Consider the following 14,029-nt stretch of genomic DNA (forward strand, 5'->3'; position numbering starts at 1 on the left):
GTACTCGGATAGGAAGAGTTTAGAGTGATATGGGCCAAATTCAGGCAAACAGAACTAGCTCAGGTTGGCACCTTGCTCAGCATGGACAAGCTGGTATTAATATTGTCACATGTACTGAAATGAATGGCCAAACTCTTTTCTTGTGTCTTATGGTTTTGTGTGCCATCCAGGCAGATCACACCCTACATAATTACATCAAGATAGTAAAAAACACAGAGGAACTCGGTGAGTAAGGCAGTATTTGGAGAGGGAAACGGACAGTTGACGTTTTCATTTGAGATCCTTCTTCTGGACAGCATCAGATGACGTGTTTCCACCTGAAATGTAGACTGTCGGCTTCCCTCCACAGATGTTGCCTGAATTCCTCCAACTTTCTTGGTGTTGCTTTAAATCTGAGATCTTCAGCTTCTTGTGCCTGTGGAACAGGGAGAGGGGTGGAGTGGCCTGATCCATGTGATGCTGCACTCTCACCAGAGAGGGCGCTCCGCGCCGCTGGCGTCAGGAACCTCCTGTTTCCCGTCAGGCAGCTCGGCGGGGAAGATGGCGGCGTCCGTGGGTCGGCTGCTGCTGGCGGTGGAGACACCGCTGGGGCGAGGAGCGGGAGGCAGCTGCCAGGTCTGGGGGTGGGACGGGAAACGGGTTTCCGGGAGCTGAGAAGAATATGAGACAAGGGTCGGAGGAATCTGTGGGGTGCGGTTGGGACCGGGGTCTAGGTCTGGGATGAGGGACCGGAGGTGGGGAAACAATGGCTCGGAGAGGGTGACCTTCAGGTCCGGGTTTGGGGGGAACGAATGGGGGACCGGACAAATGTGTGCGAGGAGCTGGCAGGTAGTGGGGAAGGGGACGCGGGAGTCGGTCGGGGTGGTATTAGGAGGGGACGGTCTGTGGGGAGAAGGGAACCAGTGGATATGATCTACAAGTTCTGAAAGAGTGGGACCAGGGAGTGGGGTGGGGTACCAGGGAACTAGCAGTTCTGGGAAAGGGGGAATGATACAGGGCATGGGTTCCCAACCTAGAGTCCACGGACCACTTTTTAATGATCTATGGCGTTAAATAATGTTGGGGAAACAAAAGGGGAGGGTCTAAAACAGAAAACCTGTGTGTGTGGGGTTGGAAATTAGCAAGTCGGAGTGAGTCTGCAGGTATCAAAAGGGTGGAACTCGGAGAGGTTGCCGGTTCCATGAGGATGCGTGTGTGAGTGGGGGCGAGTGGCAGGACTATGTGAGTGAGGGATGATGTATGACCCAGGGTGAGTACGGGATGTGGGCAGTGAACAGACGTACCTTGTGGTTTGGGAAAGGCAGTGGGGATCGCCGCGTAGAGAATAGTGGCAGGCTGATCAACTTATACACCGTCTCTGTCCAACCTCTGACAGAGGCTGTACACACTGCTCACTCAGATACTTGCACAGTTTCTGTCCTTGTCCTAGAGATATGACTTTATAAAGACTGATGGATGATTCCTGCCGCCCCATCCCCATTCACAGCATTCCATTTTGAATGCATAGAGACATTGAGTGATTTGCATTTTTATACCAATTATTTGGGTAGAGACTTAACTAGGCTCTTTCAAATATTGGTCTAGAAGGAATGGACTTGATCAAGTTCAAGTTTATCGTCATTCAACCGTACACATGTATAGAACAAAATATAACATTTCTCTAGACCAAACATATAAAGTAATATTACTGCAAATAAATTAACAAATAATAAAGTGCATTTATGACACAAGTTAAAAAGTAAACAGTATAACGGGACTGCTGATGAGACCTGGGTGGTGGCAGGGAATTCAGTTGTCTTCCAGACTGGGGCAAGAAGCTGTCTTCCATCCTAACAACGGTACGGTAACTTCCGCTTGATGGTAGGGGCGCAAAGAGATTGTTGAATAGATGGGAGGGATTCTCGGAAATGCTAAGAGACTCAGGAACTGAGAAATTAGTAGGGTATCTGAGCAGCACACACGAAATGCTGGAGGAACTCGGCAAGTCAGGCAGTATCTATGAAGGAATAAACAGTTGACATTTTGGGCTGAGGCCCGTCATCAAGACCAATAATAGGTTTATTTTAGATGGGTTCCTCCAGCATTTTCATGGATTTCCAGTATGTACAGAATCTCTTGTGTTAATGTTTCATATATGTCCACAGAGAAGAATTAATGTGAGCTTTAATGCAGGAAACATCTTTGTTTACCTGACAGGTTGTCCAGGGTTTGCAAACGCTGCTGAGTCCTGTTAAGCTGTGTGCTTCTGCCACTCTGATTTTGGTGCGAACAAAGAAGAGGCATTATGTTCCGCCCCATAAACAGGACGACTCGGTCGATCCCGAGAAACGAGCGCGAGCTGCAGGCCTGGTGGTTCGGCAGCAGTACATGGAGAGACCCATCAACATATCCTGTACAGGTATGGATGGTCAGTCGCTGCCAACAAAGGCATCAGGCTTGCAATGCATGAGGTATTGAAGAATGCTGAATGGCAAGCTAAGTTATAAACACGAGGCATTCTGCAGATGCTGGAAATCCAAAGCAACACACACAATGCTGGAGGAACTCAGCAGGTCAGACAGCATCTATGGAAATGAATAAACAGTTGATGTTTTGGGCCGAGAAACGTCTTCAGGACTGGAAAGGAAGGGGGAAAGATGATAGAATAAAAAGGTGGGGGGAGGGGGCAGGAGGATAGATAGAAGGTGATAGGTGAAGCCAGGTGGGTGGGAAAGGTAAAGGGCTGGAGAGGAAGGAATCTGATAGGAGATGAGAGTGGACCATAAGAGAAAGGGAAGAAGGAGGGACACTGGGAGGTGATAGACTGGTGAGAAGAGCTAAGAGGCCAGAGTGGGCAATAGAAGAAGAGAGGGGAGGGAAATTTTTTTAACTGGAAGGAGAAATTGACATTCATGCCATCAGGTTGGAGGCTACCCAGATGGAATATAAGGTTTTGCTCCTCCACCCTAGCTTGTTAATTTATCTAAAAATTCACAGAATGTTGCAATGATAGCCTGATTTTTGTTCTGTATCTCAGTGCCACAGTAGCACAGTGGTCAGTATAATGCTTTTCAGTGCCAGCTGTTAGATGGGGGTTCAATTTCCACTGCTCTCTGCAAGGAGTTTGTATGTTCTCTCCGTGACAGCGTGGATTTCTGCTGGGTGTTCGTGGCTGTGAGCATGCTATGCTGGCGCTGGAAGCGTGGCGACACTTACAAGCTGCCCTGCCCCCCCAGCACAATCCTTGCACTGTGGTGGTCATTGATGCAAACCACACATTTCACTGTACAGCCCTGTGCAAAAGTCTTCAGTGTATATATATATAGCTAAAGTTCCTAAGCCCTTTGTACAGCACTGTATTTGACATCGTGGAGAGGAGAGAAGTTTGTGAATCTGGTGGGAGCGGCGAGGGTGGAGCGCCGTGGGAGGGGTGTGGGACAGGTGGCAGAGAAGGAGAGCTAGGGGTGAGGCGGGGTGCAGACACACGTAGCCCTGAGGTACCAGGCAAGGTCATTTGATTCCAAACATTTGGTTTATTGATCATTACAGAATGTCTCTCTGGTGTTTCCCACTCCCTCCCCTCTCCCTTCCCCTTTTCCCAACCATGATTGCCCTCTCCCTGCCCCCTTCCCACTCTCAGTCCACAATACAGACCTGTATCAGAATCAGGTTTATCATCAGTGGTGTGGTGGCATCTGCACTGGACTTCAAGGCAAATGGTCCCGGGTTCGAATCCGGCTGGCTGCTTGCACAGTTTCCATCTGTGCTGGGTTGAGTGTTGAGTCTTTAGCAGGCAGAAATGCTGAAGAAACAGGAAAAAGTTCTGCCTGATGCGCCACAAGGCGCGAAAAGGAACCAACACACAAAGACTTTTGCACAGTACTGTGTTTCACTATGTTTCAATGTACATGTGACAAGAAAGCTAATCTTTAAACAAGTGTCCAAGTAAATTCCTTGCCATTTTGCTCCTTTTTCCTGCTCCTCTCACTCCATTACACCCCGACCCCAATGCATTCCTTTTGCGCTTCAACATCCCACACTATGGCTGATTTTTATTGTGGTCCCATGACTTGAAATGAGAGCTCATACCCACAGCTGCAGAAACACAGGTTAACGTTCCAGTACAGGGTTCGGCACCTAGGGAGCTGTTGTCATTCCGATAAGGTAATTTAGGATAACAGTTGGTGGGGTGGAGATACTGCATGTTTTTGCCAAAGGAGGAGGTGTGTAGCCTGCAGGTCACCCTTGGGCAAGGTGTAACACCTGCTTCGCCCCCCGATCAGGGTCACGTGAAGCCATAGGATCAGGTGGTGGATGGTCGTACGAGTAGCCGGTGCAGATCACAAGGCCTGGTTATGTGACCACTGACACCAGGCAGACAATCTCTGAAGAGTATTGATAATGGTTGGGGTCATGATCGCCCATGTCATACAACACAGCACATAACAATGATGATGAATTTAGGATAAATGTAAGAAACTCTGCAGCACTGTTTCAAAGCAGGGGAGTCTAGGACCAGACGGCACAGCCTCAGAATAAAAGAGCGTCCCTTTAGAACAAAAATGAGAAATTTATTTAGCCAGTAGATGGTGAATCTGTAGAATTCGTTTCCACAGATGGCTGTGGAGGCCAAGTCATTGGGTAAGTTTGAAGTGGAGTTTGATAGATTTTTGGAGACTGAGGTTGAGAGGAATAATAAATCTACCACGATGGCGTGGTGGAGCAAGTCTCGACTTCTTTATGGCCGCTATCTTTACTGAAAGTTTTTGTTGATTCTTTTTCCCTACTTGCATTCTGGTCCATCACAGCAAACTCAATGGGCGGAATGGCCTAATTCTGCCCCTCTCTCTCATGGGCTGATTACACGGAACATTGAACATCTCAGCGTAGCCCCACCTCCCAGCTCACTTCATCTCTCCCTCCCCTGCCCACCCATCTTGCCTCTCACCCATCACCCACCACCTTCTACACCTCCCCTCCCCCCACCTTTGTAATCTGGCTTCTGCCCCTTCCTTTCTAGTCCCGATGAAGGGTCTAAGTACAAGCTGGCAGGTGATAGGTGAAACCAGGTCTTTCTCCATTCTCCATTCTGTCTCACCTGTTACCCCTCCTCTTCTCACTGCCCATCACCTCCATCCTTTAGTTCCACGGTCCACTGTTCTCTCAGATTCCTCCTCCTTCAGTTCTTTATCTCTTCTACCTGTCCTATGACCCCTCCCCTCAACCATCTGCTCTTATCTATCATCTGGCACCTCGTCCCCCACCGTCTTATTCTGGCTTCTTCCTCCTTCCTTTCCAGTCCTGTTGAAAGGGTCTCAGCCTGAAACGTTGACTGTTCCTCTCCATGTTTCCTGACTTGCTGAGTTCCTTCAGCATTTTGTGCGTGTTGCTACAGTAAGGCCCTTCGGCCCACAATGTTGTACTGACCCAGCTCAATTTCACCCTTCCCTCCCTCATGTCCCTCGGTTTATTCTTTCTGGTACTCTGGCCAATATTTGTCCATCAACCAGCATCACTAACAAGAAAAAGAAACAATTTGTTTGGTCATTGTTATAGTGGGAGTTTGTTGTGCACAAATTGACAGCAGCTTTCTTACTCTACAGCAGACAGTGCGTTTTGAAAAGTACTCTGTTGACTTTGAGGTGGTGTTTCTCTCAGCGTGGCAGTGCGCTGAGACACAGCGGCTTCTCCAGTCTTGCGTCCTTCTACAGGTGCGCAGTAAAGGGTATCCAAACAAGCTGTATCACTGCTTGGTACAGAAACTGGACTCAGGTAGACAGGAAGGCACTGCAATAGGTAATCAAACTGCCTGTGGCGTCACTGGCGCCAGCCTACCTGCCAGCAAGGACATAGATGCAGAAAGGTGCCGGTAAAAGGGTCAGTAACATCATGAAAGATCCCACCCACCCTCTTCATGGACTGTTTGTCCCACTCCCATTGCGGAGGAGGCTACGTAGCATCCACACCAGGACCACCAGACTCAAAAACAGTGACTTTTCCCAAGCAGTAAGGCTGATCAACACCTCCACCCACTAACCCACCCAACCACTTCTTTATCATTTCCTGTCAGAGTCACCTTGTGCACAGACACTCCTGTGCCTAGCGTCAGTTTATGGACTTACAATCAATCTATGTGTATAATCAAAGCAAATCAAGTTTAATTATCATTCAAACCATATGTGGATACAGTCGAACACTGTGGATACAGTATATAAGCTACCATATGTATTTATATTTATTGTGTTTTAAAATTATTATTGTGTTCTTTTATCTGACTGTGTTTTTTTTACGCTGCATCGAATCCAGAGTTACAATTATTTCATTCACCTTTACATTTGTGTACTGGAAATGACAAATAATATTGAATCTTAAATGCAAGTCTCCTCCCCTTTATGGCCAATATCTTTATTGAACATTTCTGTTGATTCTAGTTCCCTGTTTCAAAGATCAAAATACAAAGAAAATTTATTATCAAGTATCTATATGTCACCATATACAGCCCTGAGGTACATTTTCTTGCAGGTATTCACAGTAAATACAAATAAATACAATAAAATCAAACTGCACACAAGAACAAGCAAACAACCAATGTGCAAAAGATGACAAACTATACAAGTACAGAAAGAGAAACAAATAATAATTCATAAATATCTATTAAATTATTATCGAGTCCTTGAAAGTGAGTCCATAGGTTGTGGAATCAGTTCAGTGTTGAGGTGAGTGAAGTTATCCATACTGGTTCAGGAGCCTGAAGGTTGAGGGGTAATAACTGTTCCTGAACCTGGTGGTGTGGGTCCTGAGGCTCCTGTACCTCCTTCCTGATGGTTGAGGGGTAATAACTGTTCCTGAACCTGGTGGTGTGGGTCCTGAGGCTCCTGTACCTCCTTCCTGATGGTTGAGGGGTAATAACTGTTCCTGAACCTGGTGGTGTGGGACCTGAGGCTCTTGTACCTCCTTCCTGATGGTTGAGGGGTGATAACTGCTCCTGAACCTGGTGGTGTGGGACCTGAGGCTCCTGTACCTCCTCCCTGATGGTTGAGGGGTAATAACTGTTCCTGAACCTGGTGGTGTGGGACCTGAGGCTCCTGTACCTCCTTCCTGATGGCAGCAGTGAGAAGAGAACATGTCCTGGGTGGTGGGCGTCCTTGATGATGGATGCTGCTGTCTTGTGCCTGTGCTTCATGGACATGCACTTTCTGGACCATCACTGCTCATTACATAGAACATAGAATAGTACAGCACAGTACAGGCCCTTCGGCCCGCAATGTTGTGCTGACCCTCAAACCCTGCCTCCCATATAAGCCCCCAACTTAAATTCCTCCATATACCTGTCTAGTAGTCTCTTAAACTTCACTGGTGTGTCTACCTCCACCACTGACTCAGGCAGTGCATTCCACGCACCAACCACTCTCTGAGTAAAAAACCTTCCTCTAATATCCCCCTTGAACTTCCCACCTTAAAGCCATGTCCTCTTGCATTGAGCAGTGGTGCCCTGCGGAAGAGGCACTGGCTATCCACTCTATCTATTCCTCTTATTATCCTGTACACCTCTATCATGTCTCCTCTCATCCTCCTCCTCTCCAAAGAGTAAAGCCCAAGCTCCCTTAATCTCTGATCATAATCCATACTCTCTAAACCAGGCAGCATCCTGGTAAATCTCCTCTGTACCCTTTCCAGTGCTTCCACATCCTTCCTATAGTGAGGCGACCAGAACTGGACACAGTACTCCAAGTGTGGCCTAACCAGAGTTTTATAGAGCTGCATCATTACATCGCGACTCTTAAACTCTATCCTTTAACTTATGAAAGCTAACACACCATAAGCTTTCTTAACTACACTATCCACCTGTGAGGCAACTTTCAGGGATCTGTGGACATGTATCCCCAGATCCCTCTGCTCCTCCACACTACCTAGTATCCTGCCATTTACTTTGTACTCTGTCTTGGAGTTTGTCCTTCCAAAGTGTACCACCTCACACTTCTCCGAGTTGAACTCCATCTGCCACTTCTCAGCCCACTTCTGCATCCTATCAATGTCTCTCTGCAATCTTTGACAATCCTCTACACTATCTACAACACCACCAACCTTTGTGTCGTCTGCAAACTTGCCAATCCACCCTTCTATCACCACATCCAGGTCGTTAATAAAAATCACGAAAAGTAGAGGTCCCAGAACAGATCCTTGTGGGACACCACTAGTCACAATCCTCCAATCTGAATGTACTCCCTCCACCACGACCCTTTGCCTTCTGCAGGCAAGCCAATTCTGAATCCACCTGGCCAAACTTCCCTGGATCCCATGCCTTCTGACTTTCTGAATAAGCCTCCCGTGTGGAACCTTGTCAAATGCCTTACTAAACTCTATGTAGATCACATCCACTGCACTACCCTCATCTATATGCCCAGTCACCTCCTCAAAGAACTCTATCAGGCTTGTTAGACGCGATCTGCCCTTCACAAAGCCATGCTGACTGTCCCTGATCAGACCATGATTCTCTAAATGCCCATAAATCCTATCTCTAAGAATCTTTTCCAACAGCTTTCCCACCACAGACGTAAGGCTCACTGGTCTATAATTACCTGGACTATCCCTACTACCTTTTTTGAACAAGGAGACAACATTCGCCTCCCTCCAATCCTCCGGTACCATTCCCGTGGACAACGAGGACATAAAGATCCTAGCCAGAGGCTCAGCAATCTCTTCCCTCACCTCGTGGAGCAGCCGGGGGAATATTCCATCAGGCCCTGGGGACTTATCCATCCTAATGTGTTTTAACAACTCCTCTCCCTTAATATCAACATGCTTCAGAACATCAACTTCACTCATATTGTCTCACCATCATCAAGTTCCCTCTCATTGGTGAATACGGAAGAGAAGTATTCACTGAGGACCTCGCTCACTTCCACAGCCTCCAGGCACATCTCCCCACCTTTATCTCTAATCGGTCCTACCTTCACTCCTGTCATCCTTTTTTTCTTCACATAACTGAAGAATGCCTTGGGGTTTTCCTTTACCCTACTCGCCAAGGCCTTCTCATGCCCCCTTCTTGCTCTTTTCAGCCCCTTCTTAAGCTCCTTTCTTGCTTCCCTATATTCCTCAATAGACCCATCTGATCCTTGCTTCTTAAACCTCATGTATGCTGCCTTCTTCCACCTGACTAGATTTTCCACCTCACTTGTCACTCATGGTTCGTTCACCCTACCATTCTTTATCTTCCTCACCGGGACAAATTTATCCCTAACATCCTGCAAGAGATCTCTAAACATCGACCACATGTCCATAATACATTTCCCTGCAAAAACATCATCCCAATTCACACCCACAAGTTCTAGCCTTATAGCCTCATAATTTGCCCTTCCCCAATTAAAAATTTTCTTGTCCTCTCTCTATCCTTTTCCATGATAATGCTAAAGGCCAGGGAGCGGTGGTCACTGTCCCCCAGATGCTCACCCACTGGGAGATCTGTGACCTGACCCGGTTCATTACCTAGTACTAGATCTAGTATGGCATTCCCCCTGGTCGGCCTGTCCACATACTGTGACAGGAATCCATCCTGGACACACTTAACAAACTCTGCCCCATCTAAACCCTTGGAACTAATCAGGTGCCAATCAATATTAGGGAGGTTAAGGTCACTTATGATAACAACCCTGTTATTTTTGCACCTTTCCAAAATCTGCCTCCCAATCTGCTCCTCTGTATTTCTGCTGCTAGCAGGGGGCCTATAGAATACCCCCAATAGAGTATCTGCTCCCTTCCTGTTCCTGACTTCCACCCATACTGACTCAAGAGAGGATCCTGCTACATTACCCACCCTTTCTGTAGCTGTAATAGTATCCACGACCAGTAATGCCACCCCTCCTCCCTTTTCTCCCCCCCATCCCTTTTAAAGCACTGAAATCCAGGAATATTGAGAATCCATTCCTGCCCTGGTGCCAGCCAAGTCTCTGTAATGGCCACGACATCATAATTCCATGTATGTAAAGAACTCTCCTCCCTCCCTTCTTCCGGCCAATTAAAAAGGAGAGATGGGTGCTAGATGACACATTTGACTCTCTTCTCACTGCTACCACCAGGAAGAAGTTACAGGAGCCTTAGGTCCCACACCACTAGGAACAGTTATTATCCTTCAGACATCAGACTCGTAAACCAACGTGGGTAACTTCATTCATCTCAACACTGAGTTGATTCCAAAAACTATGGACTCACTTTCAAAGAGTCTGCAATTCACGTTCTCAGTGTTTTCTGTCTATCTATCTATTTATAGACATCCCACCCTGGAAAAACTCATTTCAGGGAGGTAGCGCCATCAATTTGCGGGAGACTTCCGGGGGAGGTGGGATGTCTGCAATAGCGTAGCTCCTTAGCAGCTAGCCAGCTAGTTTAAATAACGTTCGCTATGCTAATGAACGAATGACACCTGTTAAACTCGCCTCAACATGTCTTTTACAGTCTTAACCCACCATGGGCAATAGAAAAGTCACTGTTGCAAACAGTGCAGAGAGCAACACTGTCATTATTTTTGACCCCTATTAGGCAGGGGTACACTTTAGTGTAGTCTGGGGTGACGTACATTTTATATATTTTTTTGGAACACTCTGCCATGGCGTGCTCTCGCTCGCGTGCTCTCACTCTCTCTCGCTTGCTTTCTCGCTCGCTCGCTTGCTTGCTCTCTCTCTCGTGGTCGCTCTTGCGCTCTCTCTTGCTTTTCTCTCGCTCGCTCTCAAAAAAATTGATTTCCGTGATATTGTATATAATTTGCGGGCATCAGGGAGCCACTATTCATATGCGGGAGACTCCCGGAAGTTCCGGGAGAGGTGGGATGTCTGTATTTATTATTTGTGTAATTTGGCATATTGGTTGTTTGTCGGTCTTTGTAGTTTCTCATAAGTTCTACTGTATTTCTTTATTTTCCTGTAAATGCTCAGGGCAGTATATAGTGACATATACGTAGTTCGATAAAAATTGTACTTTAACTTTTGACTGCCGTTAAAACAGTTTTATTTTCAAGATTGCCCACATTTTTATTGCTAAAAGCTGTTCAGAGAAAATTACTGTATTTTGTCTGTGTTTTCAACGGTTTTCTGTTTCAGTGTCCCAGAGGTTAATGTTCACTTTTTTGTAGATTTGGGGAAAGTTTGGGCAGGTTGGAAATCTCGCCTTGGTAACGGGGCCCGCGGTGAGTCCGTGCTGATGGACGCAAGTCAAAATCTGCTGTGGGACCCTTGCTCCATCTAGTGGCTAATGCCAGAAGCAGAAGTGTCCCATATTTGGTTGAGGTGAAGATCAGACTGCTGCAGTAGCCAGTGGTCAAAGGACACAACTTTCAGCCAAGTGTTGATATTGTAGACTGGTTCAACCACAAAGGAGGACATTCAGTTTATGTTGAGAGGCGTGAACATCACCAAATAGCCTGTACTGGTCTAGCCATAGCCAAGGAAACTCAGGAGGTTAAAGAACTTTGGCATGTCCCTGTTAACCTTGACCAGATTTTGATCAATGCCCCAGAGAGCGCATCCTATCCGATGGATCATGGCATGGTATGGCAACTGCTCTGCCCATGACTGCAGAGAATATTTGTGTCCTTGGTGCTGTATGCCTGCGATGCTGCTGCAAGTAAGTTTTTCATTGCAGCTTGGACTGTGTTGGTTGTTACACTAACGATACACTTTACTGTATGTTTCAGTGTTTTGATATACAGTTGCAAGAAAAAGTTTGTGAACCCTTTGCAATTACCTGGTTTGCATTAATTACTCATTTTATGAGTTCTGATCTTCCTCCAAGTCATAATAGTAGACAAACACAATCTGCCTAAATTAATAACACACAAACAATTGTACCTTTCTTGTCTTTATTGAGCACATTGTTTAATCATTCACAGTCCAGGCTGGAAAAGTATGTGAACCATTGTATCTAATAACTGGTAGTACCTCCTTTAGCAGCAATAACTTCTACCAAATGTTTTCTGTAGCTGCTGATCAGACCTGCACAATGACAAGGAGGAATTTTAGACCATTTCTCCATACAAAACTCTCTCAGTTCATCACTATCTCTGGAATACCTTGCATGAACATACCCCTTCAGGTTATGCCACAGCATCTCAATTGGGTTAAGGTCTGGACTCTGACTTGGCCATTTCAAAACACAAATTTTCTTCTTTTTAAACCGTTCTGTTGTTGATTTACTGTTGTGTCTTGTTGCAACATCCAACTTCTGTTAAGCTTCTGGTAAGAGACCGCTACCCTGACATTCTCCTGCAAAATGTCTTGATTCAATTTTGAATTCATTGTTCACTGAATGCTTGCAAGCTGTCCAGGCCCTGAGGCAGTAAAGCAGTTCAAACCATGATACTGCTTCCACCATACTTCAGAGTTGGTTTTGGTGTTGGTGTGCGGTGCCCCTTTTCCTCCAAACATAGCGGTGTGCATTTCTGCCAAAAAGTTCAATTTTTGTCTCATCTATCCACAGAACATTGTCCCAGAAGCATTGTGGAACATCCAGGTGGTCTTTTACAAGCTTAAGACGTGCAGCAATGTGTTTTTTTGGAGAGCAGTGGGTTTCCTCCGTGGTGTCCTTCCATGAACACCATTCTTGTTCAGTGTTTTTCTTATAATGGACACACAAAGAAATACTTTAGCAAGTTCTAGAGATTCCTGCAGGTCTCTTGCTGTTACCCTTGGGTTCTTTTTCACCTCTTTCAGCATCGCACGTTGTGCTCTTGGTGTGATCTTCGCAGCTCGCCCACCCTAGGGAGAGCAGCAACAGTACTGAATTCCCTCCATTTATGGACAAATTCTCTTTCTGTAAACTGATGAACACTCATGTCTTTAGAAATACTTTTGTAGCCTTTTCCGGTTTCATGCTTTTCCACAATTCTCCTTCTAAGGTCCTTTGAAAGTTGTTTTGATCGAGGCATGGTGCACATAAACAGATCTTTCTTGAGTTGTGCAGGTTCTGTCAGTAACCTGACTTTGTCTTTTTATAGGGCAGGGCACCTCTACAACCCACACCTCCAATCTCATCTCATTGATTAGAACACCTGACTTCAAATAGCTTCTAGTTCACATACTTTTTTGGACCCAGACTGTGATTGTTTAAATGGTGTACTCAGTATTGATGAGAAGAAGTACAATTGCTTGTGTGGTATTAGTTTAGGCAGATTGTGTTTGTCTATTATTGTGACTTAGATGAAGATCAGACATTTGATGAGTAATTAATGCAGAAAACCAGGCAATTGCAAAGGGTTCACAAGCTTTGTCTTGCAACTGTGCATGTGAGGGGTTGCCTACTGCAGCCACCAGTGAGTGAAGGAAACACTGGAGCTAGCTGTGTACTGCTGGAGTCCATGCTGGGCTGGGGGCTCCTGTCAGTGCTGCCCTCCAGTGCTCGCTCAATGGAAGGCAAACTGGATGGTGTTCTCTGTGGCTGCACTTGTGTGAGATGAGGCACTGCTGTGGGCTTGTTCTTGCAGAAACGTGGGGACAGGACAACATCCATGCACCATCAAACTACAGGCCATGACACTCAGGGACTTGAGCTATAACTGTATCTTTTTCTAGTATCATAATTATATGTGCTGTGTGCTGTGTGTGACTGTTGGTACTGCATTTTGCACTGTGGCCCCAGGTGAGTGCGATTTCATTTGGCTGTATTCATGTGTATGGTTGAATGACAATTAAACTTCAGAATCAGGTTTCATATACAGCTTGTGTCGTGAAAGTTGTTGTTATGCAGTAGCAGAACATTGCAATACATAATTAAAACTAAATTACAGAATTACAGTAAGGAGTTTGTGTGTATGTATATATATATATATACATATACACACACACATAAACGAAGTTTAATTAAATAAACAGTGCAAAAAGAAAAAAAAGGTTGTGAGGTGGTGTCCATGAGTTCAATGTCCATTCAGAAATCTGATGGCAGAGGGGAAGAAGCTGTTCCTGAATCGTTGAGTGTGTGTCTTCAGGCTCCTGTACCTCCTCCCTGATGGCAGAGGGGAAGAAGCTGTTCCTGAATCATTGAGTGTGTGTCTTCAGGCTCCTGT

At 46.0% G+C, this 14,029-nt stretch overlaps 1 protein-coding gene across 1 annotated transcript in view; it reads left to right on the forward strand.

The window, feature by feature from the left end:
- Positions 1–484: 484 nt before the first annotated feature.
- Positions 485–14,029, forward strand: part of mrpl45 (mitochondrial ribosomal protein L45) — a 57,930-nt gene continuing 44,385 nt past the window's right edge. Inside the window, exons 1-2 of the mRNA XM_063037087.1 lie at positions 485–615; positions 2,197–2,398. Coding sequence (XP_062893157.1) covers positions 541–615; positions 2,197–2,398 — 277 coding nt within the window. The 5' untranslated portion in view covers positions 485–540. The remainder of the gene's footprint in view (positions 616–2,196; positions 2,399–14,029) is intronic.

This window comes from Mobula hypostoma, chromosome X1 (assembly GCF_963921235.1).
Source record: "Mobula hypostoma chromosome X1, sMobHyp1.1, whole genome shotgun sequence".
Lineage (NCBI taxonomy): Eukaryota > Metazoa > Chordata > Chondrichthyes > Myliobatiformes > Myliobatidae > Mobula > Mobula hypostoma.